Here is a 25,245-nt window from a genome sequence, read left to right on the forward strand (position 1 = left end):
AGTTGGTGATGCCATCCAACCATCTCATCCTCTGTTGTCCCCTTCTCCTCCTGCCTTCAATCATGCTCAGTAACTCTTTAATTTTCTGTTGACAGGTGGGGCTGACTGACTTCCTTGGTGGTGGTGGTTTAGTCACTAAGTCGTGTCCAACTCTTTGCGACCCCATGGACTGTAGCCTGCCAGGCTCTTCTGTCCATGGGATTCTCCAGGCAAGAACACTGGCTGGAGTGGGTTGCCATTTCCTCTCCAAACTGACTTCCTTAGCAATTACCAAAGGACAAAGAATCTGCCTGCAATGTGGCAAACCTGGGTTTGATCCCTGGGTTGGGAAAATCCCCTGGAGTAGGAAATGGCAACCCACTCTAGTATTCTTGCCTGGAGAATCCCCATGGATAGAGAAGTCTGGCGGGCTGCAGTCCATGGGGTTGCGAAGAGTCAGATACAACCGAGTGACTAAGCACAAAGGACCAGATGACACTGCACTATGCGGCAGGCCTTGGCCAACGGGAAACGGGAGAAGTTAGGAAACTGCATTACTCTTCCTCCCTCCCTTTGATGGACTGCATGAGGGGCAGCTCCTCCCTGTACATCTTCTGGAGACGTCCCAGACTCTTAAGTGAGCACACTTGCTGGGAGATTTCTATGATTCTTCACAGCTCGTCATCAAGTCTGGCCACCATGATCACATATTGTTTTTCCTTGTCTCACTTTTCTTTTTTTTCCTTATCTTTACATTCCTGAGCTACACCTCTCAAATAAAGTAACAACACTTTCACCTTTGCTGGAGGTTCTACTTTCTAGAGGACCCAAGTTAAGGATTTATGTGTACTATAATTTCTAGGATAACCACTAAAAGGATGAAAATAAAGTATACAATTTCCAAACTAGTTTAGGAAAACACAGAATGGTGGAAAACAAGCAATCCAAAAGAAAAAAAAAGGCAAAAAAAGAAGAGAAAAATGAAGACAGAATAACTGAAGCAAATAGCATGAAGTAGGAGGGTAGATTTAAACCAAAATATATCAGTAGGCATATTAAATATAAAGGGATTGAATGCTTCAGTTAAAAGATTGTCAGGCATAATAAAAAAGAATATGAAGCAAAATGTATGCATTCTAAAGTATTTAAAATAAGTCTAATTTTCATTATTAATTTTAAGTCTCAAGGAGTTTTCTAATCAAACAACAGAACTCAGAAAGACATACTGCTCACAAAGGTCTCTAATGTTGAATAGTTTCCTTCATTTTTATAGTATATTGTGGTGTTTCACGAGGGAAATTAAGGCCAGAGCTAACAGTGTTATCAGATCGTCATTTTTATTACTATAATCTTAAACAAGCTAGGATTTTCTCTATAATTTTCAGACTGGAAATTCCTCCTTAAGCCTAACTAAAATATTCACCTTAACCATGTCAATCATACTAATAAAACCCAAAAGAGATAAAGAGATAAGAGATAAAACTGGCCCAAAAGGCACTCAATATCCCTTTTATAGATATTATAGAGTAGTGTGGGTGTGTGTCTAATGTATTTCCAAGTAACTGTTCAAGAGGTGCCTACTCATACCCTTTCTTTTAATTCAAGTAGAGGGAGATACGATACTCTGATTATGTTAAAGGCATCTCTTTCAAGCCACTGATACCTCTTGTGGACAGAGCAGAAGGAAGGAAGCTGGCAGTTACCTGGTTACCTACAGCTGAAATCTGTTTGCTAGTAAAGAACCATTTGGGTCTAGGCAGAGAGTATGACTCTTGGGAGAAAGATCTGTACTTATGTCTAATTATGTCTATTAGTAAGTGTGTGCACAATGTGCTATTAAAAATGCATATTTCTTCTAATAGCCTATAAGAGAAAAGAATCTGAAAAATAATATATATATATGTATGTATAACTGAAAAAAAAAAAAGCATATTCCTGGGCTCCCCCCAAGACTTACTGAATAGACTCTTCAGGATGGGATTACACTGTATTTACTGATAATGTTCTTCACTAAGACTTATTATTTATAAAATCATGAATATCATAATGAAACTCAGTCTAGAGTGACCAAAGTTTGTAAATGTAAAATAAACTTACTTTGCTATGGAAATTTGATTCACTCTCAAAAGGGTACACCCTAAAAAGAGTTCTGCCTTTCTGCCTACAACAATACACCTTCACTGAACCTGACCTCATCATACATTCGCACCTACATTCTTCTGATGACCCAGAGTAGGAAAGTTGAGGAGGATTAAGTTAAACAGTCCTTGGGTATGAACCTTAGTGAGGCTAACCTGAACTATAAGGTAAATCAGATAACAAACCACCAAAATGCTGGTATTCAATAGACTCCATTAAGTGAAAACTTAACCAATCGTTATAGAGGACGCTGTAAAGCAACAGGCTCCTGAAACCAGATTTTCCTTTCAAACTGTTCTTCGTGTTTTAACTGGAGTTTCTACTAAAGAATCATTTTATTTACAGTTGCAAATTTCTTTTTAATACATTCAATGTGTATTACATGCTGGAATCAAATACCTGAAGGAACTGGAATCTTATGAATACAGCCAGGACAACAATGAAGAGAGTCATGAACAAAAACGTCACAGTCCACACAGAACACATTCTGGCACACACTGCAAACATAGACCTGCAATAAAAAGAAGAAAACCTGAATTTAAAAAGTAGTTTCCAAAAGTACAGCATAGCTAGAAGACTTGCCAGTTGCTTTGCTCTTTCATGTACTTATCACTTTTTCCCCACTCACCTACCTGCTTTATTAGTTCCAATGTACTATATATTCTCAAATCTATGGAAATTCTTTCTTTCCAAAAAATTATTCCTTAGAACTGAGGGAATAATTTTGTTTCTGAGTCCTTAAAGTCCCTTGACTTATAGGATACTCTCGATTACTTCATTTTAAGTAATTATTTGGGGAAGACACATGAGCTTGAAATTAGTGCTAGCTTTGAATACTTCGATAGGTTACTGGAGTGATTCAATTAAAAAGAGCACAAAAGTTTTAACAGAAATTTGTTATACCTAGGGAATTATAAAAGTTATATTCCTCTTTTAATTAAACCACTAAATAATAAGGCAAAAGACAAATATATATATATAATATATAAATTATTTTATTTTTTATTCTTATTGTCATACTTATATAATAAACAATAAAATAATAATAAGAAAAAAGAATAATAATATTCTATCAGTATTATATATATAAATACTAGCACCTTGGGGTGAAATTTCCAGGGCAACATCATACACAGATTAAAAAATCATCAAACTCAAGCAACACAGAAATAATGATGCTATATTCTTAAAAACTATCAAATGAGTCAAACAGTGATTCTAGTGAAGATGTAGCTAATGATGTCAAAGAGGCATGTAAAGCTTCATAAAATTATTTTTTTAACTGGTTTTCTTTCAGCCATGCCTCACAGCTTATGGGAATCTCAGTTCCCTGACCAGGAACTGAAGATGGGCCACGGCAATGAGAGCACTGATTATCAACCACCAGACCACAAGAGAATTCCAAATAAAATTGTTTTATGAAATGCTGAGAGTAAAATAAAACAAGCAATCCTTTCTACTAGTATTTTATATAGTTTATAAAGTATAGTTTTAAACATGGACATGTAACTAAAACTAAACAGTGACCTATCTTATTTGCAACTTTACATAAGTTGCTATGTTCAAATTGGCCCCCGTTAACATTTTAAAAAATATTTTCTCAGTTCCTCAATGGGGATAATATTCTTAAGATCTGAGGCCACCATAAATGGTAACTTCAAAATAAGTTATGAGAGCCTAAAGTAAAATAAAGTAAAAAGTAAAAAATGAGACCCTAAAGTTAAAAAAAAAAGAGAAAAAACTTTTAGTACTTTCAAGCAAAATGCAGTTTAGCTTGCAAACTGAAGACAAAGTAAAACAACTGTCTGTAATAGCTCCCATTTAATCTCCACCTACTGCTATACTTCTGAGGAATAACCTGATTTGAGCTTGGTCTTCAACAATCTATTGAAAACTTATAATACCATTTCTTCAGTATTTATTGTACAATAATTAATATTCACAAAGCACATGAACTTACATGTTGGTCTTTCAATTCCCCCTGACAGGCATAACAAAACCTGAAAAAGAAAGTTTAAGAATCATTTTGTTAAGAATTTACTCATTAAAATAGCTCAGGAAAATCTCAATAACAAGAATTCTCTAATTAGTAAGTACAGTTGGCCCTTGACCAACAGGCAGTTTAGGGCTGTCAACCCCCAAGGTTAAAAATCTGAGTGTAACTTTACAGTTGGCTCTCTGGCCCTCTGACCCTCCATAGCTGTAGTTTCACATTAGAGGATCCAACCAGCTATGGAACATGTAGTACTGTAGTATGTATTTACAGAAAAAAATGCATGTAAGTGGACCCTTGCATTTCAAATTCATGTTGTTCAAGGGTCAACTGTAATTATCTTTAGGCATGATTTTTAGGAGAAATAATTAAGAATACCAGTAATTTAAGAAAATTCCACACTATACCCTAAGGTTATCTGATAGCTTAAATTTTTCCTCAAACTAATCTTATTTACATCAAGGTTAAATATGAGTATGCTTTCTCAACTATGATTCTAGAGAAAACAATTTTCATGACTATTTTTCAACTTTCCCAAAGATAGCAGACAGCTGAAACAAGTCCAAATGAACAGAGAGGGGTTAATTTATGGCAAAAATGGATGCCTAAGGGCTTAATTTTCAAGGAACGGTTTAAAGAATTAAAAGTTCTCCAAACTTAATATAAAAAAGATCAGTTCCCTCCCAACCCACCCCTCACTTCATTTACAGAGCAAATCCTTTCAAAAATTTTAACTGTTTGACAGTTACCTATGCTCACAGCTCTTGGTCTTTTCATAGGCATTGGCTATGAACTTTCCACTATGGAAGATGAGATTTTAATTCTCTTTCAACCATCTTGAACCAATACAATACAGTACACACATAACAAATCCCATTCTCAATTCTTTGTAGCTAAATCATTCCAGATGAAACAATATTAAATATTTAGTTTATCATCACTATATAGACGTATTCAGCTGAGCCATGCCATACAACTTTTCCTCTCTGTAAAATACATTTTTTTCCTGGAGTTAATAAGTATGTTATTCATAAGCTTATTTGTTCTAATTACTCAGCCCCAACCGTTTCCTGAGAAGCCTAAATACCCTATTGTTATGTTCAGCTACATCAAGAATTCTATAGTTTCCATCTTCTGGTGACACCTCTCCTGGAGCATTCTGACGTTTTCCAAACTGGACTGACTATTCTCCGTATCTGACAAATAAGTGTCATTCTGGGACTTCATCTTACAAGTTTGCTTTAGCCACTTTTGATTAGATAAATATTCCTATTCTCTTTCATTCATTCTCATTCTCAGTTCCTTTGAGTCATCTCTTCCACAGCTTCCCAAGCAAGTCTCTTTTTGAGACCTTACAAATCTGAAAATACCTTTATTCTACCTGTGTGTGTGTGTGTGTGTGTGTGTGTGTGTGTGTATATATATATATATATATATATATATATATATATATATATTTTGGCCAAACCATGCAGCATGTAGGAACTTAGCTCCCTAACCAGAGATTGAACCCATGCTCCCTGCACTGGAAGCGTGGAGTGTTAACCACTGGACTGCCAAGGAAGTCTCTAGTCTACCTACATTTAAACAGTAGCTTGGCTGGGTATACAATTCAGTTGGCAATAATTTTCACTCCAAATTTTGAAGGAAATTGCTCCATGTCAGCATCCAGTGCTGTTCACGAGATGTCAAACAATGTTTTGGGTTTTTTTTGCTGCACCACACAGCATGTGGGATCTTAGTTCCCTGCTGCTGCTCCTACTGCTAAGTCGCTTCAGTCATGTCCGACCCTGTGTGACCCCACAGACGGCAGGCCACCAGGCTCCCCGGTCCCTGCTTCCCCCGTTCTTGCTCTCCAGGCAAGAACACTGGAGTGGGTTGCCATTTCCTTCTCCAATGCGTGAAAGTGAAGTCGCTCAGTCGTGTCCGACCCTCAGCGACCCCATGGACTGCAGCCTTCCAGGCTCCTCCGTCCATGGGATTTTGCAGGCAAGAGTTTTGGAGTGGGGTGCCATCGCCTGACCAGAGATCAATCCTGTACCCCACTCAGTGGAAGCGTGGAGTCTTAACTGCAAGACCATCAGTGAAGTCCCAGAAGCCAAACAATTTTAATTCCAGGTCATGTGACCCCATTCTCCCTCTATAGAAATGTTCAGGGCTAATGTTCTGCTGCAGTGTACTCTGAAATTTCACAGTGATACATGTTAGTGCAAGTCTGTTTGCCTTCAATATGTCAAGCACTTGACAGTTCCTTTCCATCCAGAAAATTCTCTCCTTCAATAGTAGAAATTATCCTTGAATATTTCTTTCCCATCTTATATCTTTTCTTTATTTCTTACATTATTTTGATATTAGGCTCCCTGGATAAATCTTCCAGTTTTATACGACAGAAATCAACAAATGCTACAAGTCAGGGCCTTTTTTTTCTTTTTGGAGAGCTGATTTACCAACACACCACCACTCCAGCTACATATAGCTGGGGTCAGGGAAATAGGTTTCTGGAGATCCAGGTCTGTTCAATCATTTCAGTCATAAACAAGGCATTCTACATCTCATTTTCTGTAGTAGCAATAATCTTGCCCAAGTGAATGACACTCTTTTATGTAGTGTTAATAACAACATATTTGGATATAACTTTACCACTTGAAACAGGTATAAATTAATCAAAACTCATATACCTTTCTCCATTATGTTCTTCTAGGGGAATTTCTTGAAAAGCATCCAAAGGAAATAAATGATGGTAAGATCGTGCTAAGTGGGGAGCAGACACCAAAGTAAGACCTAACATACAAAGCAGAAAGACATATTTAGTAACCCAAACCTCACAAAGATGATGGCTGAAATGTCAGATGATATAACTTAGGCTAAATATTTTCAAGTTTGTTTTTTTCTAGGATTGCAGTTATTCATTTCTTAGTTAATCAGTGGCCATAAAAGGAGACTCCAAGATGGAGTCTTAGCTCTGTCACTAAGTACGTGATCTCTCTTGGCCCATGTGCTTACTTGTAAATGAAATAAAGTTCTACAACTCTATTATTTTAATTCTTCATTCTCATATGTATTTATTTCATGAAGAGAAGCAAAAACGTCAACTAGATCTACTGCACTGTCTTTAAAGAGCACAGTTTTTCTGGAAAGAGAACCAGGAAACATCCATAATGCCATGTTTATTCTTAAAAATGAAGTACTAGGCACACAATGAAAAAAACAGCCTATGTCTCTTTTAATAGATCAAATCCAGAAAGATAAGCAGAGCTTAATATTTATATTTAATAGCAATATAGGTAAGAAGTTATCCAATATTAATTTACTAGAAAATGAACAGTTGGTTTCTTACCACAGATTTTACATTCGACAGGAAGCTCACAGTACTTTGCCCGACACTGGGGGCAGAAATAGCCTCCCAATGTAAGTCCTGGCTCAGTGTTGCTATCCAGATGCCTGTTGCGGGGCAGGGGGAGGAAATATTACTTTTTAAAAAGTGATATACAAAGATGTGAGCAGGTAAAGCAAAACACGGGATGCCACTGTAACTTTAAAACCTTTAAGTTGTTTCATAGCTCACTTATGCTCTGTTCACATTTGTCTTTTCCTCTGTTTTGTTTTGAATAGCTTCTATTAATGTCTTTGAATTCACTTCTCTTCTTTGGTGACTAATCTGCCATTAATCTTTGTGGCTCAGCTGGTAAAGAATCTGCCTGAAACGCGGGAGCCCTGAGCTCGATCACTAGGCTGGAAAGATCCCCTGGAGAAGGGAAAGGCTACCCACTCCAGTATTCTGGCCTGGAGAATTTCATGGACTGTATAGTCCACAGGGTCGCAAAGAGTCCTGAGCAACTTCCACTTCCCTTCACTTCACTGCCATTAATCTTAATCTAGTATATTTTTCACCTAACACACTGTATTGCTCATCTCTAGAAATGTGATTGGGGTCTTTATTCTATCCTCCCTATCTCTTATCAAATTCATGTACTCTTTAATTTTCCTGAGCACACAGAATACATTTACAATAATTTTAACACCTTACCTACTAACAACTGTGTTATTTCTGAATATGTTCCCATTCTATGATTTTTCTTCTTGTTATGGGTCATATTTTCCTACTTCTTTGCATGACTGGTAAACTTTTTAAAAAACATTTTATATCATAGTTGATTAACAATGTTGTGATAGATTCAGCTGGACAGCCAAGAGACTCAGCCATACATATACACATATCCACTTTCCCCTAAACTCCCCTCCCATCCAGGCTGCCACGTAACACTAGGCAGACTTCCCTATGCTATATACAGTAGGTCCTTGTAGGTTATCCATTTTAAATACAGCAGTGTGTACACGTTGATCTCAAACTTCCTATCTCTTCTCCCCATCCTTCCCCCTGGCAACCATGAGTTCATTCTCTGTCTATAATGCATGACTGGTAATTTTTGATTGGCAGCCAGATACTGTGAATTTTGCTGTGCTTTTGGTGACGGATTTTTTTTTTGTATTGATTTAAATATGTTGTGTTTCTTTTTCCAAAATACACTTAAGCAAATAGTTTGATGCCAAAACTTGCTTTTAAGTTTTCTGGCTGTCCAGAACAGCTGCTAGTCTAGGGTAAATTCGGTTTCATTACTGTGGACTCCATTCAATGCCTGTGACATTAAGAGGCCTTTCCACACTGACTGGTGGGAATGAGCCGTTCCCTGCCCACGTGAGCTCTAGGGACTGTTCTGCTGCTCCACTCCGTGCTTCTTTCTCTGGCCTCCAGGAGTGTCCTGATAGGAATGTACACATCAACACTCAGCTAATGATTCAAGGTGGTTGATATTTCTCCCAGAAATGTTGATTCCAGCTTGTGCTCCATCCAGTCCAGCATTTCGCATGATGTACTCTGCATATAAGTTAAATAAGCAGGATGACAATATACAGCCTTGATGTACTCCTTTTTCAATTTTGAACCAATCCATTGTTTCACGTCTGGTTCTAACTGTTGCTTCTTGACCTGTATACAGATTTCTCAGGAGGCAGGTAAAGTGATCTGGTCTTCCCATCTCTTTATGAATTTTCCACAGTTTGTTAGATGATCGGTAGCATATGACACACTTTTCTCTACCCTGCTGTTTTAGCCAGTAATATTACAGGAGTATATATAGTTATCTCTCCTTTTTACAGCTACATAGAAAGTAATTGTCTACAAAAGTCATTACATTTCAAGCCTATCTTTTTAATTTGTAACTTATAGGAAGGAATTAACAATGTAAAAACATTATCATAAACAGTTTTAAGGTTTTTACTTACGCCATGCTGAAAGAGGGTTTTGCATCTTGGTCAGACAGAGAGGCAATGGTATGCTGAGGAAATCCTTTATGGAAGAAAATATATTACTTTTTCTCCCCCAAGGAAATAGAAAAATTCTAGTAATAGAAACCTAAAAATGTTCCTACCAGAAAGCTTACAAAGTTGTCCAAAAGTTCTCTTTCCTGTCTTTTGTACATTTATTAGAGCATGGTCAAACTGACAGCAATTTCCAGTTAGAAGAAAAATTAATAGCGGAGTAAAACGGGGGAAGTGGAGGACCATATGTCCATACATATGGTCTCAGATTCTAAAGTTTCATATGCATATTTTCTAACTTAACAACACTTAATACATAACACATACTACATTTTAAAAAGAAAATGCAATTCTTAAATACTTTCTGACACAACAGAGGAGTCCATGACATAGTTTACTTTCACTTTATATAAGAACATACTTCTGTTTAAAATTTTGGAATGTCCAAACCTATGTACTTTATTTTTCATATAAATTTTTATTTAATTAAATAACACAAAATAAACACCTACCCATACGAATAAGTGAGCATTCAGAATTTGAGCTAGCAGGAGGAGGACTAACATGATGTGTTAACAATTCTTTGTAATGGCTTTCATCTAAAATAACATGGTACGTGCCTAGCAAGACAAGAATAAAAGAAAAGAAACATGAGCTTTCCAGACATAAGAATGATCTGTAATTTCTATATGATTCTGTAAATGTTCTACCATCTAAAAATGTTCATTTTCAAAATAAATGCTTATGTTAAATTACCATTTTTCAAAATATTTATTTAAATAACATCTCTAAACTGACTTCACTGACAATAACTGTAATTTTCAGTTTAATTAAAGCCAATTAACAAGATTTTCACTAAGTGTTACACATAGTAAAATTTCCAGCTTTCCAGTAGTTATAATGGTTCCTCTAAACACTGGCATAACTACTAAAAATTTCTTGCATTGGTTATACAACTGGTGATATATTTAATATGACTACCCACATTTTGGACTTTGGGACACACACTAATTTAAATTTAGCAGCTTTAAAAAACCAATAAAAGTATTTTAACTAATAAATTGTTACTTTTCACATAGTGATTATGAGTAAATATTGAAGATTCTAGATATATACCACCAGTTTCACGAGCAAGTGCAGTGCATACTCGAACCTCTGCAGACAATCCAATAATAGACACTCTGATTTTAGCTGCCTTTAGACTCTTCGTAAAATCCAAGTAAATGGAGAGTTTTGAGGGAAGAAAAAAAAGAATAATTAATATGCTTGATAAATAGAATGCTCTGAAAACTAGTAATAAACTTGGAGAAGTCTAGTAATAAATTTAGAGAACTCTAAAGAATTGTCTTTAGAGCTGTAACTGGTTTTGATTATGAAGAAATTATTGGTTCTACCTTGATTAAATCATAGATGTTAGAGGGATCACAGGTTGTGAGGCTGCTAAAGATGATTAGGACTTCTCTACTTGTATGTCCGGGCATGTGTCTAAAAAAAGGAAAAAAAAAAAAACAACACTCCAAATAAGTATAATAAATTACATTAATTAAAAAAACCTTAAGACTAGTACAGATACAAAAAAGTACACATGGTTTACAAACAGACTACACAACAACCCTGTCTGTTTCAACATTACAAAGGAATGAACTGTGAGTATACTCTAAAAACCTTAACACCAGTTTTTCTAAAATTAGCTACACACAAAAATAATTCACTGATTCATTTATTCATTCAATAAATATTTACTGAATACTCTTTCAAGTTCTAAGGATAAAGTGATAAGATCAGTGTGGTTCCTGACATCATGCACCTTACGTTCTAACAGGTTGGTTTCATACAAAGTCTAAGGGTGTATATTAGAAAGTATGACAATACCATATGAATCAACATTAAGGTACATATATGTGGCCTGAAAATAGTAGTAACATACTTCTTTTTTAAAGACTACAGTTTAACCTCATGGTGATTGTCATAATACTCATAAATGACTGTGTACCATTTAGGTGGCACATTGGTAAAGAATTCACCTGCCAAGCAGGAGATTCAAGAGACACGGGTTCGATCCCTGGGCTGGGAAGATCCTCTGGAGCAGGAAATAACAACCCACTCAGTATTCTTGCCTGGACTACTCCATGGATAGAGGAGCCTGGTGGGCTACAGTTCACAGAGTTGCAAACAGTTGGACATGACTGAGCACCACCACCACCATTTAATTAAATGATGGCTTACAGGATTTTAAGATATGATGAACCGTTCTCCTCTAAACTAAACAGAGATATCTATGCTTTTTGGTGCAATGTTATCAATTATTTATAGCTTTCCTGCTTTAATTTTCATTGTTAGGCTCAGTTTTTACTGTGGATATTGCTATTGTATCTACCTTCATTGTGTGTGTTACCTCCTCAACTACTTCAAACCTAAAAAAAGTCTATTATTTAAAGGTATAAAAATTTGAGTCAGGATAGACTATCTAAGGATAAAATATATAAGCTTTAACTATACTGAATACTTTCTTTGGGGTTTTAGCTATATTCTACATAGTTAAAACTGCTAGAAAAGTGGTATTATTAATTTACAGATGTATTATAAAATTAGTTAACAAAAACCAGTATACAACAAACTCAGTTATTATACCATATTAACTTCCACATATAATCAATTTTCAATAAAAAATTTTTTCATCGTTATTTCTTCTCCACTAGTAATATTGTTACATCTTTAATTATATTTTTCCAAAATCTTTAAGGATATACCTCAGCAACTAAAATGTAAAATCAAAATTATTAACCAACATCATACTATACACTATAAATAATGTTACGTGTTTCTCTTAATAACAATTTCATTATAGTTAGGTTTACGGAGATGCATATTAACATTATCATTTCAACTTAACTCATTCAAAAAATGTTGAAATAAATTATAAACAACAAGTGTAAAACACTAACTTTAGAGTCTGCATAGCCATGCTTAAGGAGTTATAAAGAGATGGTTCTCCATGGCAAGTCATATCTACAGCTTTCTTCAAAGATGTTATATGTTTCCGTGGGTTTCCTAAAATATAAATGGAAAATATCTTTTAATAAAATGTATATATACACTATGGAAATTTACCTTTCTTGCAAATTTACATATTTATGATGTTAAACAGAATCCCTTTGATTTACAGTTTTAGCAAGATGCACTTTTACCAGAAACGTTATAAAGTCTCACTCATATTGAAAAACTCAAATACAAATAATCTTTTTGTCTTTTAGCAACACATTTTAATAATATTAAATTGAATGTAAAACTTTTTACTCTTCATATTTCCTATTTCATCATTTTTAATACTAACATATGTTCACATTTAACATCTCTGAAATCACGATGTGTCTTCCACTGCCTGCTCCTGTGCACGCTATTGCTACGCTGCTGGTCCAACCGCAACACGTGCACTGTTTGTGCTGTTCATATTAATTTCTATTTAAAGTGTTTTTTTTTTTAAGTTTATACAAAAGGTTATATTTTTATGTAGAAAGGCATGGAACAGAACAGTAAGGTGCAAATTTGTTAGTGGAAGCAAAAACTCATTGATGGAAGAATGCCTACACTTCCATGTTTTTCTGCAGGGGGAGAAAACAACCACTTTATAAGACCTAAGAAAGGATTTCCACAAAGAGACAAAACTGTGTTATGTTGTTATTGGAATGGCCTCTGAAAAGACTGTCTAATTCATGCTAAGCAATATAAATGAAAGGAAGAGAAACCGCCAAAAATTGAGACCTGTCAAACCACCAAGAAACTGGTATGAACAATTCACATGTCATTTGACACTGTGTCAAAGGTTAAATGCCAGAGTGTTTCCTTCTTGAGAGCTCATAAAATAAAGGTATCTTACAAACAATAAAATCTGAGGTTCAATAAAATATGGTATTCTTCAGACCTTTCCTCCTATTTCATCACTGTTTTCATATTACTTAACGATAACGAAAACATCGAATTTATCATACAGCAAATTATCCCCATACCAGTGAACATTTAAATTAGTTTCAACTTGTCACTATTATACATACTGTTGCAAACAGAATATTTGTAGACTGACAATTTTTCTTCTTTCATAACATTTCCTAAGCTTACTCCAAGGAACATTATTTTTTCCCCTTGGCTGTGCCTCAAGGCTTTAGCCATCTTAATCCCCTGACCAGGAACTGAACCCAGGCCCTTGGCAGCCAGAGTGCGGGATCCTAACAACGGGATCACCAGGTAATTCTCTTATGGAACATTTTTATGGCTCTTTTCCAGAAAATGTTGAACAAATTAACCAGACTATCAGTACTAAAAGTATCAGTTTCTCCATGGTTCAACAAGCCATATATTGCTTTTGAAACTTCATTGTGCTCATTTAAAACATGGAAAATGTTGTTGAGTGTGCCCTTTTTTTGAATACTCAGTTCAGTTTAGTCATGTCCAACTGCGACGGCATGGACAAAAGCGCACCAGGCTGCCCTGTCCATCACCAACTCCCGGAGTTTCCTCAAATTCACGTCCATTGAATCGGTGATGCCATCCAATCATCTCATCCTCTGTCGTCCCCTTCTCCCGCCTTCAATCTTTCCCAGCATCAGAGTCTTTTCCAATGAGTCAGTTCTTCGAATCAGGTGGCCAAAGTATTAGAGTTTCAGCTTCAGGATCAGTCCTTCTAATGAATATTCAGGACTGATTTCCTTTAGGATTGACTGGCTTGATCTCCTTGCAGTCCAAGGGACTCAAGAGTCTTTTCCAACACCACAGTTCAAAAGCATCAATTCTTCGGTGCTCAGCTTTCTTTATAGGCCAACTCTCACATCCATACATGACCACTGGAAAAACCATAGCCTTGACTAGATGGACCTTTGTTGACAAAGTAATGTCTCTGATTTTTAATATGCTGTCTAGGTTGGTCATAACTTTTCTTCCAAGGAGCAAGCATCTTTTAATTTCATGGCTGTAGTCACCATCTGCAGTAATTTTGGAGCCCCCCAAAATAAAGTCTGCCATTGTTTCCACTGTTTCCCTATCTATTTGCCATGAAGTGATGGGACTGGATACCATGATCTTAGTTTTCTGAATGTTGAGCTTTAAGCCAACCTTTTCATTCTCCTCTTTCACTTTCATCCAGAGGCTCTTTAGTTCTTCTTCATTTTCTGCCATAGAGTGGTATCAACTGCATATCTGAGGTTATTGATATATTTCCTGGCAATCTTGATTACAGCTTGTGCTTCATCCAGCCCAGCGTTTCTCATGATGTACTCTGTATATAAGTTAAATAAGCAGGGTGACAATATACAGCCTTGACGTACTCCTTTTCCTATTTGGAAACAGTCTGTTGTTGCTTCTTGATCTGCATACAGATTTCTCAAAAGGTAGGTCAGGTGGTCAGGTATTCCTATTTCTTTCAGAATTTTCCACAGTTTATTGTGATTCATACAGTCAAAGGCTTTGGCATAGTCAATAAAGCAGAAATAGATGTTTTCCTGGAACTCTCTTGCTTTTTTGATGATACAGTGGATGTTGGTGTTGGGTATTTGATCTCTGGTTCCTCTGCCTTTTCTAAACCAGCTTGAACATCTGCAAGTTCACGGTTCACGAATTGCTGAAGCCTGGCTTGGAGAATTTTGAGCATTACTTTACTAGTGTGTGAGATGAGTGCAATTGTGCAGTAGTTTGAGCATTCTTTGGCATTGCCTTTCTTTGAGATTGGAATGAAAATTGACCTTTCCCAGTCCTGTGGCCACTGCTGAGTTTTCCAAATTTGCTGGCATATTGAGTGCAGCACTTTCACAGCATCATTTTTAGGATTTGAAATAGCTCAACTGGAATTCCATCACCCCCACTAGCTTTGTTAGTAGTGATGGTTCCTAAGGCCCACTTGACTTCACATTCCAGGATGTCTGGCTCTGAGTGATCACACCATCGTGATCATCTTGGTCATGAAGATCTTTTTTGTACAGATCTTCTGTGCATTCTTGGCACCTCTTCTTAATATCTTCTGCTTCTGTTAGGTCCACACCATTTCTGTCCTTTATTGAGTCCATCTTTGCATGAAATATTCCCTTGGTATCTCTAATTTTTTTGCTGCTGCTGCTAAGTCGCTTCAGTTGTGTCCAACTCTGTGTGACCCCATAGACGGCAGCCCACCAGGGTCCCCTGTCCCTGGGATTCTCCAGGCAAGAACACTGGAGTAGGTTGTCATTTCCTTCTCCGGTGCATGAAAGTGAAAAGTGAAAGTGAAGTCGCTCAGTCGTCTGACTCCTAGTGACCCAGTGGACTGCAGCTTACCAGTCTCCTCCTTCCATGGGATTTTCCAGGCAAGAGTACTGGAGTGGGTTGCCATTGCCTTCTCCCAATTTTCTTGAAGGGATCTCTAATTGTCTTGAAGATTTCTTGAAAATAATTTTTCCCCTTCTATTGTTTTCCTCTATTTCTTTGCATTGATTGCTGAGGAAGGCTTTCTTATCTCTCTTATCTCCTTGCTATTCTTTGGAACTCTGCATTCAAATGGGTATATCATTCCTTTTCTCCTTTGCCTTTCGCTTCTCTTCTATTCACAGCTATTTGTAAAGCCTCCTCAGACAGCCACTTTGCTTTTTTGCATTTCTTCTTCTTGAGGATGGTCTTGATCCCTGCCTCCTGTACAATGTCACGAACTTCCGTCCATAGATTATCAGGCACTCTATCAGATCTAGTCCCTTAAATCTATTTGTCAATTCTATTGTATAATCATAAGGAATTTGATTTAGATTATACCTGAATGGTCTAGTGGTTTTCCCTATTTTTTTAAATTTAAGTCTGAATTTGGCAATAAGGAGTTCATGATCTGAGGCACAGTCAGCTCCTGGTCTTGTTTTTTGCTGACTGTATAGAGCTTCTCCATCTTTGGCTGCAAAGAACAGAATCAATCTGATTTCAGTGTTGACCATCTGGTGATGTCCATGTGTAGAGGCTTCTCTTGTGTTGTTGGAAGAGGGTGTTTGCTATGACCAGAGCGTTCTCTTGACAAAACTCTATTAGCCTTTGCCCTGCTTCATCTGTACTCCAAGGCCAAATTTGCCTGTTACTCCAGGTGTTTGTTGACTTCCTACTTTTGCATTCCAGTCCCCCATAATGAAAAGGACATCTTTTCTGGGTGTTAGTTCTAGAAGGTCTTGTAGGTCTTCATAGAACCGCTGAACTTCAGCGTCTTCAGCATTATTGGTCAGGGCATAGACTTGGATTCAAAACTAGTATTTTGAATACTAGCTTGTTTAAATTTTCTTTTTTAACAGTTGTTTAATTCCTTTTTATTCTGGTATGAATTGTGTATTTTTTGCCCATTCATTCATTTGGAACTTCTTGGTGTTCTTATTTACTCGAGTAAGTTTTAAAATATTAACTATTTGCCACAGTTAATATACTGTGGACCCTTGAACAGTAAGTGTTTGAACTACGTACGCCTACTTATATGCAGATTTTTTTCACTAAGTACATACTACAGTACTACATGATGCGCAGATGGTTGAATTCTCAGATGTGGAACCACGGAAACAGAGGACCAACTGTAAAGTTATAAGCAGATTTTCAACTATACAGAGGGTCAGCACTCCTAATACTCAACTTGTTCAAGGGTCAGCTATATATTGCAAGTATTTGTTTTTAGAATCATAAATTTTAGAAATGAAAAGTACCTAAGTCCAAATCCTTCATTTCATAACTGAGAAACAAATCTAACAAGTTAAATGATTTGCTGAAAGACATATGCCTACCCAATGGCAGGACCAGTAGTCAAACCTTGATAGTATGGCTGTCTATCCACTTTTCTTTCTACCACACCATACAAAAAAATTTTTAATCTCCTATTGTGTTATGAGTATAGGAAAAAAGTATATTTACATTACTCTCAGTGTGGTTTACTGCAGTGATTCTGTTCAGGGCAAAAGAGGGTTATAGGCCTTTTGTATTCTCAAGAGGCCTATAAGAATCTCCAGAGGATTTTTCCTCTCTGTACATATTACCTCCCAGGCACTCACAGAATACTATTATTAACTAGGGGGAGGAAACATGCGGGAGGGTTGGCCCTACATCCTTTCCTTAGGGGAACCATCCTTCCCTCACTATATAATAATCCAGTTTAGACAACATGGTGCAGGTGGAACTTCTATCCTACTTCAAGCAGAGACATGTAATCCAGGCCTACCAACAAAATACTTCATTCCCTTAGCCACTTGACTGCTCACGGATGGGCAGATCTTAATCAGGGTCAATAAGAACCCTCTTTGGAGCTTGTGCTGAGACTATAAACTAGGAGGGTCATGTAGACTTGACAGACATCTTACTTAGGGACTTCCCTGGTGGTCCAGTGGTTGAGTCTGGCTTGCCATACAGGGGACAAGGGTTCCATCCCTGGCCTGGAAAGATCCCACAGGCCTCCAGGCAACTAAGCTCTGTGTGCCACAACCACTGAAGCCCTCGTGCCCTAGGGCCCTTGTTCCACAACAAGAGAAGCCACTGCAACTGGAAGCCCACACACTGCAACTAGAAAGTAGTCCCTGCTCGCCGCAACCAGAGAAAGCCTGTGCACAGCAATGAAGACCCTGCAGAGCCAAAAACAAACAAATAATTTTTTAAAAAAGATTAAGTGGCTCTTGTGAATGATTACAATAATTTTATCCCGACACTTTCATGATTGAATAAACATTTACAGCCAGTATAATACTATTCATCACTGTGCAGAACTCAATTTAAAACAGCTCATTTTAGGGACCTCTCTGATGGTCCAGTAATTAAGACTGCATTTCCACTGCAGGGGGTACAAGTTTAATCCCTGATTGGGGAACTAAAATTTTTAAAGAAACAGGCCATTTTAGAGACAGAGAGTTTAACAGAAGTTTTTTTAAAGTGTTTTACCTAGACAGCCTGAAGGAAGGTTTCATTTTGCTTATTAGGCAACCTCATGAACAGGGTTACAAGGTTAGATAAATAAAGCAAAGTCCTTGAGTGCGAAAAAGGTAATTTTATGCATACCTGAGAGTTCAGTCAGTTTTTCAGCTCTTTTACTCTTTGTTACAATTATTCCAATCTCAAAATAAAAACAAAAATGATTATTAACTTAAATTACTTTTTCTTGATAAGAATGTATGTAACTAAAATAAATGACTAGTTAAAAAGGAATAAGTAACATGTGAACAACTTCTGACATAAATTTAGCTATGAGTTCACTGTATATTGTTTAACTTCTAGAGTTATCTTGCTTTTCATTGACAAGTGTCACAGTAACTTGTACACAATCTGAATCACTTAAGTGATAGAACATATGTCCAATGTTTTAAAAAATACATTATATTTGGCAATAATATCAGGATGCTAATTCTGAATTATATCACTTATCTACATACCTGACTAATAGGATTTTGATCAAAATATTCCTCTACGAAGTATTCCAGCAACTGTTTAAAGAAAACAAAAAGAAAAAACTAGGTAACAGCAAAATAACAACACAGAGAACAGGTTTTGTGAAATCTATTTATCAAGCATTATTTCTTATGATTTTTAAGCTTACAAAAATATTAAGTAGTAAAGATATTAATAAATAAAATAATGCATTTAAAAATATTAAATAAATATAAAAATTAAAATAGTAAATAAAATTGAATTTGAAATGGTAAGTGATGAGACAGGTTTAAGCTCAGCCTTAAAAGATGGAACCATTCGGACAAGTAAGACAGAAACAATCTAAGTAAGAAAAAGATTCAAAAAAGACAAACAGGAAAATGAGCAAAACAGAAGATGGGCTTGAATAAGTTAGGAATAATATGAATCTATTTATAAGCTGAGGAGATTAATTCAAGTAAGTCAAAGGAGAATGAAGATTCAATAAAGAAAAGGACTAACTGACGAAGCAAGATCCTAACATGGAGTGGAAGTTAAGAGCATAAATAATTAGCGATTTTGGTAAGTAATCCAGAGTAGCACTTCTACTTAGCTATAGTTTGCATTACCTCAAAAAAAAAAAAAAGACTGCATTCTTTAAAAACATTTCTTTAGGAATTCAGCAGCCTTCCTCACAGGTAATACAAATCAGAATAATTTTAGTATACCTTTAATGTACATGTCAGTCTATTTGGCTTTAAATCTTGGTCTTCCATTGTTCTTGATCCATCTACTACCACATATAGATGGCGCATCTACCAAAAATAAAATCCCCCAAATAAACAAAACACATAAATAAAAACAATTTTCAAATACATTTTTGACCAACAAGTAAAAATGGCACTTAGCATTTACATATTCTACATGTATATTTTTAACATATTCCTTTAAAAAGTTTATTCTATTTGAGCCAGAATGTTTGTGTAACTCAAACTAGTTCTGTAGCAGTAAAGTGAAAAAGAAAAACATCATACCATTCCAAGTCGAACTTGTCCATGGTGCTCAAATACCCTGTTAAAAGTATGCAAAGGTTTTAAGGAAATAACATATACTACCTGAAAGATCATTACAACTTTTCAACTAAAGTGTAGTTTTCTAGGGAAGTAAATTATTAACTTACGGGATGCATATAATTATGTGTATTTGAGATAAAACGCTGAAGATGAATTTCCCTGATGAGGCTCTAGGTTGCTGGGTCTACCCTCGCTATTTAAAAGGCTGTAAGTGAGGTTCTCTGAAACACAGCTCAAATCAAGTACTGGGCAGTGGGCAGAGGTGGACAAAAACCCTTAAAGGAATTTTACCTCTGCAACACACACAAAGGTTACGTACCTTTTTCTCTTCGCTTTGAAGAGAATGTCTTCAATTGTAGCTTTAAGTGATCCTGATTCATCTTCTTTAAGAATTTCCCTGTAGGGAATATTTAATTGTTTAAAAAGATACGCTATAATTTTATTAACCCAAGAGAAAGGAAAATATGTCCACACAAAGAACTGCAGCTGAATATTCACAGCTACATTATGCATAACAGCCAAAAATTATATCTAAATGTCCATCAAATGGAGAAAGGATGAATAAAAAATATGGCATAAACATATAACAGAATACCATTCAGCATAAAAAGAAATGAATTACTTACACATGCTACAATATGGATGAACTTAAAAACAGCATGTTTGGTTAAAGAAGTCAGACAAAACTGACCACATATTATATGATTACATTTACATGAAATGTCCAGAAAGGGCAAATCTAAAAAGACAGAAAGTAGATAGATCAATGGTTGCCTAGGACTACAGGTGGAAATGGAATTAATTGTATATGGACATGAGGGGTTATTATTGGAATGGTAAAAATGTTCTAAAACTGGTTTATGTTGATGTTTTCACAGCCCTGAAAATTTCTAAAAATCGCTGAATTATACATAAGATACAGATGAATTTTAACATGTGCAAAATATACTTCAAAAGTGTTGTTGAGGGAAAAAAAAAACACCTAAAACAACATCTAAAAGGGAAGAGAGAGTAATAATGCCCTACTTACCATGTTCTTTCATAGCCTCCTTCCCATCGCTTAGTTCTTTCAGGCTCTTCATCCATTTTGTTCCTTACATATTGTAAAAAAGTCATTAGACTGTGAATTTATTAAAGATGATAGTCACCAGATGTATATAATTAAATTTGAAAAGTAAAGAGAGGGAAATAAACATACAAAGCAAAAAAAAGAAAACTCAGACTGCAAAGTCATATTATTCTTTGCAATTTATTCAATAATTGTAGTTGAATGCAAATATGTTTAAATCCTCATGGAACTTTTTCATATCCCCAAGAAAGAATGTGAATATTTATGCTCAAATTTGGCACCAATATAAATAAGCTTCTCTTTACAATTAATAAAAAATAAAAATGCATTAAAGATGTGTCACAGGACAGAACCACAGAATTATGAGAAGTGGGTACAGGAATAGACGAAACAACACGAGCTACAACTGCTACTTCTTATCACTGAGTGATAGATACATGGTGATTCATTTACTGCCTCTCCATCTTTGTGTCTGTGTGAATTTTTTCATAATCAAGCTTCTTTAATAAAATTTACTTTATTCATAAATGATAAATGTTTATGGCTCCTAATTTTTAAAAATCTATCTTAAATTTTTTGGTCACTCCTCATGGAAAACAGGACCTTAGTTATCCCACCAGGAATCAAACCCACACCCACTGCACCGAAAGGCAGAGTCTTAACCATTGGACAGCCAGGATAATTTTTTAAAATAATACAATGGCAAACCTACACTATAATCCCAACTATTAAAAGAAAACGGAACCATTTAGTAATTCAATAAACAGGAGAAATGGTTTTGAGTGGATGTTAGGATTAAGGACGATTGGGTTTTTGTTTATTCTTTTCTGTATTTTCATATTTTCAATATAAATGTGCACTTTTTTTAATAATCAGGGACAAAATTGGTGTTGGGAGGCATCTATTAACCATTTGTTGCTGTTTAAACTCTAAGTCACATTGGACTCTGCATTCCCATGGACTACAGCCCGCCAGGCTTCTCTGCCCATGGGGTTTCCCAGGCAAAAATACTGGAGTGGGTTGCTATTTCCTTCTCCAGAGGATCTTCCCCACCAAGGGATTGAACCCACACCTCTTGCATTGGCAGGCAGGTTCTTTATCATTGAGCCACCTAGGAAGCCGCTCTATTAACCATAACCAAGAAATAAACACCCCATCACATTCACACCTCCACCCTCCCCAATGGAATCTCCCTCTCCACCTTACATTCTCACTTTCAACTTCCTTCTTTCATAAATGAAGGATCAAAGGAATCTTAAGTGCCAAGACATTAAGGACAAAACAAATCCCATCAATGGCAGGGGAAAAGATTAATTTTTGTGATAAGGACAATAACCAAGACCCATTCTCCACTGGCCTTCCCTGGTGGCTCAGATGGTAAAAAATCTGCTTGCAATGTAGGAGACCCATGCTCAATCTCTTGGTTGGGAAGATCCCATGGAGAAGCAAATGACTACCCACTACAGTATTCTTGCCTGGTGGATTACAGTCCATGAGGTCACAAAGAGCTGGACGTGACTGAGCGACTAACATTTTCATTTTCACACTACTCATTCATTGTTCTATAGAAAAATATACTTAAAAATCCAAATAAACGTAGACTTTTATAAATGAACTTCTGGAATTAAAATCTATTGATAAATTGAAAACTGCCTTTATGGCATCACTGCTTTCTTGGCACCTGCTACAATCAGATATTGTTTACTAAACTTCTGAGGATTCAATTGTTTCAGGAGATCAGGTGTTCCACTTTAGTATCCTGAAATAACAAGAAATGACTTAGTTTTGACATCTGTGCTTTCTCAACACACTTATATTGGTGCCTTATAGGCTTAATGGAGTGTAGTAACACACCATGCAGAGACAAAACTGAACATTTTGATCTTCCATGGAGGTGTGTTTGTATTTATCGTGAATATAAAAAATCAAAAGCTTAAATTCTTAAAGATGTGGTTACTGCCGTTCATCACATCAATATTTAAACTATTTTTAGTTTATGACTTTTAATTCCCTCAAAGTTCAGAAACAACGTGAGAACCAATGAGCAGAAGCTGCAATCTGGAACACCTGGCTCACTGCATACAAGAATTTCTTAATTCGAACTGAATGCAATGGGAAATTACAGGGATAGGACAGAGGTAATAAGATCCTCATAACTGCAGATGTTCAAAGGGAAGCTGGATGTTTACAATGCAAGCAGTTAATAGAGAAGGGATTTATGCCGCCTGGAGAAAGATGTACTTGGTAACCTCTTAAGCAGCATCTTCAACTGCCTATGACTGAATAGTCCACCTTCTTACAAATATCGCTGGGAATCCACTCCAGAAAAGCCACTGCCCTCAGGAGAAGCCTGGTGGTGGGATTCCTTCACATGTGCTCAGAATGTTACATGTAAACAATGAGATTTGCACCAAACATCGCAATTTATGAAGCTTTCCCTCACAGCTAAACTTGCCAAGCGCTTTGAGAGAGGCAAGGGTGATAACAGTCCTGCTTTTCAGGTGTGGAACTCAAGGCTCAGAGGTTGGTAACTCTATTGAGGCCACACAGATGGAGGCTGGTCACAAGCTAAACCCAGGGCCGCATTTGCGTCCTGCCTTAGGGAAACAGAGTCACTCTCCAAACTGCTGCCCTAAATAGATGCTTCTATGCAGCTTCATAGACGGAAATTCTCCTTCTCCTCCACACGCTTCCACACACCCTTCTTCCCTATGAGGCGTTTCGGGATCATTCAGCCTCCGCTCCCAGCCGCGAAGGCCCCTCCCGCCACCTTGCTTTCTAGGCGGCGGTTCTCCGCCGCGGCTCTGGGAAATCCTCTACCACTGACTTACCTGTCCTGCCGAGCTCTGTTCTCCCGGAAGTTCTGCTCAATCCGTTCTAAGTGCTCCGCCGAAGTCCTTCCGCCGCGCGCGGTAGTGACGCGCAAACGTTCCGACTGCTGGGAGTGGCGCTTGCTCGAGCCGGGCGCTCACTGGCCCGGCAACCTTGTACAAACTTTGGGTGTGGGAAGCGCCTCCTGCACCCTTCCCGCTATTCACAAAGAGACAGGAGGGTGGTGGCCATTCGCTCTTGGAAATTCGGAGGCCTAGTAGCCGTCCACACAGGATCTGAGGACTGGATGACCCCAGCGGCAGTCTCAGCTGAGCCAACTTGCAGTGCAGCGGTTTTCCGGAACTCCTCTGCTGCCCGTGCTAAAAGCCACAAATACTTATTGAGCACCTACTTTGGGAATGATAACGGTTCTAAGTACTGAGAAAATAGTAGTGAAAAACTGACAAAAATCCGTGCCCTCATGACATGGTGAAGAAAAATATACTGTATCAAATAGTGATAGTGCCATAGAGAAAAATGAAGCAAGGAAGAGGAAAGTGAAAAGTGAAAGTGTTATCGCTTGGTAGTGTCCGACTCTTTCGACCCCATGGATTGTAGACCGCCAGGCTCCTCTGTCCATGGAATTCTCCAGGCAAGAATACGGGAGTGGTTAGTCATTGCCTTCTCTGGGGGCTCTACCTATCCAGGGATCCAACTCATCTCCCGCATTGCAGGCGGATTCTTTACCATCAAAGCCACCAGGGAAGCGGAAAAGGGTTGCAGTTTAAAATAGGTGCTCAGGGAACTGCCGTCCATCAGCAGCTCCTTTTATTTATCCCCGGAAGAAAAGGTCTTATTGTTTAATGGTGTTGTTGTCTTTAGAGGAAATTAGCATTACTGATTCCCAGTGCCAGTTGGCTTCCATCGTTGCCTTCCTCCACATCTTTGACTCCAAGACTCTATATACAGACTCCACCCCTTTCCTTTTCATTTCCTTATCTCCTCCCTCCTTTCCTTCCACAATCTCCACACTCCTCCTGTCTCCCTCTCTGTTCTGAATGGCTATTCTGTTCCAAGACGGGATACAAACCCACAGGACAGACAGCTGCCACCCAAGCCCCAAGCTTCTCATTTGTGTTTACCATCCAGCTGACTGGGAAGACTGTGGAAAACCAGGAAAAGGACAGAGGGTTTGCCAATAGATTTAAATTAAAGCATATTTGTGGACAGGAGGCTGAATTATTCAAGCTTTTCCCAACTGTGAAGTTCACTCTCCTCTAAATGTTTCAGTCTCAGATCTTAGCTCAAGTAGGAATGGTATTAAGGAAAAACAAAAATGCATAAATCCATGGTAATCTTTTGCCATTATTATGACTAACATAATATTTTGTGTACAAAGTGGTAGAAAAAAGAAACAATATAACCTAGCCAAACATTTCAATTTGTAAAACTAAGGAGCAACTTTAAATAATGAAACAATCTGTTCTTTGCCCATGGGT

At 37.1% G+C, this 25,245-nt stretch overlaps 1 protein-coding gene across 5 annotated transcripts in view; it reads right to left on the reverse strand.

The window, feature by feature from the left end:
- The window catches only part of LOC109574990 (general transcription factor IIH subunit 2), a 79,662-nt gene extending 54,985 nt beyond the window's left edge, over positions 1-24,677 (reverse strand). Inside the window, exons 1-16 of one of the 5 annotated variants that reach the window (XM_070774567.1) lie at positions 23,767-24,654; positions 20,897-20,959; positions 20,186-20,263; positions 19,828-19,864; positions 19,522-19,608; positions 18,820-18,870; positions 18,449-18,503; positions 12,376-12,481; positions 10,825-10,915; positions 10,547-10,634; positions 9,943-10,050; positions 9,395-9,458; positions 7,449-7,552; positions 6,790-6,892; positions 4,079-4,118; positions 2,518-2,629 (exon numbers count right to left, since the gene is read on the reverse strand). In XM_070774567.1, the coding sequence (XP_070630668.1) occupies positions 2,518-2,629; positions 4,079-4,118; positions 6,790-6,892; positions 7,449-7,552; positions 9,395-9,458; positions 9,943-10,050; positions 10,547-10,634; positions 10,825-10,915; positions 12,376-12,481; positions 18,449-18,503; positions 18,820-18,870; positions 19,522-19,608; positions 19,828-19,864; positions 20,186-20,263; positions 20,897-20,952 (1,180 nt within the window). In that variant the 5' untranslated portion in view covers positions 20,953-20,959; positions 23,767-24,654. The other 4 variants (XM_019983057.2, XM_070774565.1, XM_070774566.1 and 1 more) reach the window with 4 other exon arrangements.
- Between the last annotated feature and the right edge of the window lie 568 nt (positions 24,678-25,245).

The sequence above is a fragment of the Bos indicus genome, chromosome 20 (assembly GCF_029378745.1).
Source record: "Bos indicus isolate NIAB-ARS_2022 breed Sahiwal x Tharparkar chromosome 20, NIAB-ARS_B.indTharparkar_mat_pri_1.0, whole genome shotgun sequence".
NCBI lineage: Eukaryota > Metazoa > Chordata > Mammalia > Artiodactyla > Bovidae > Bos > Bos indicus.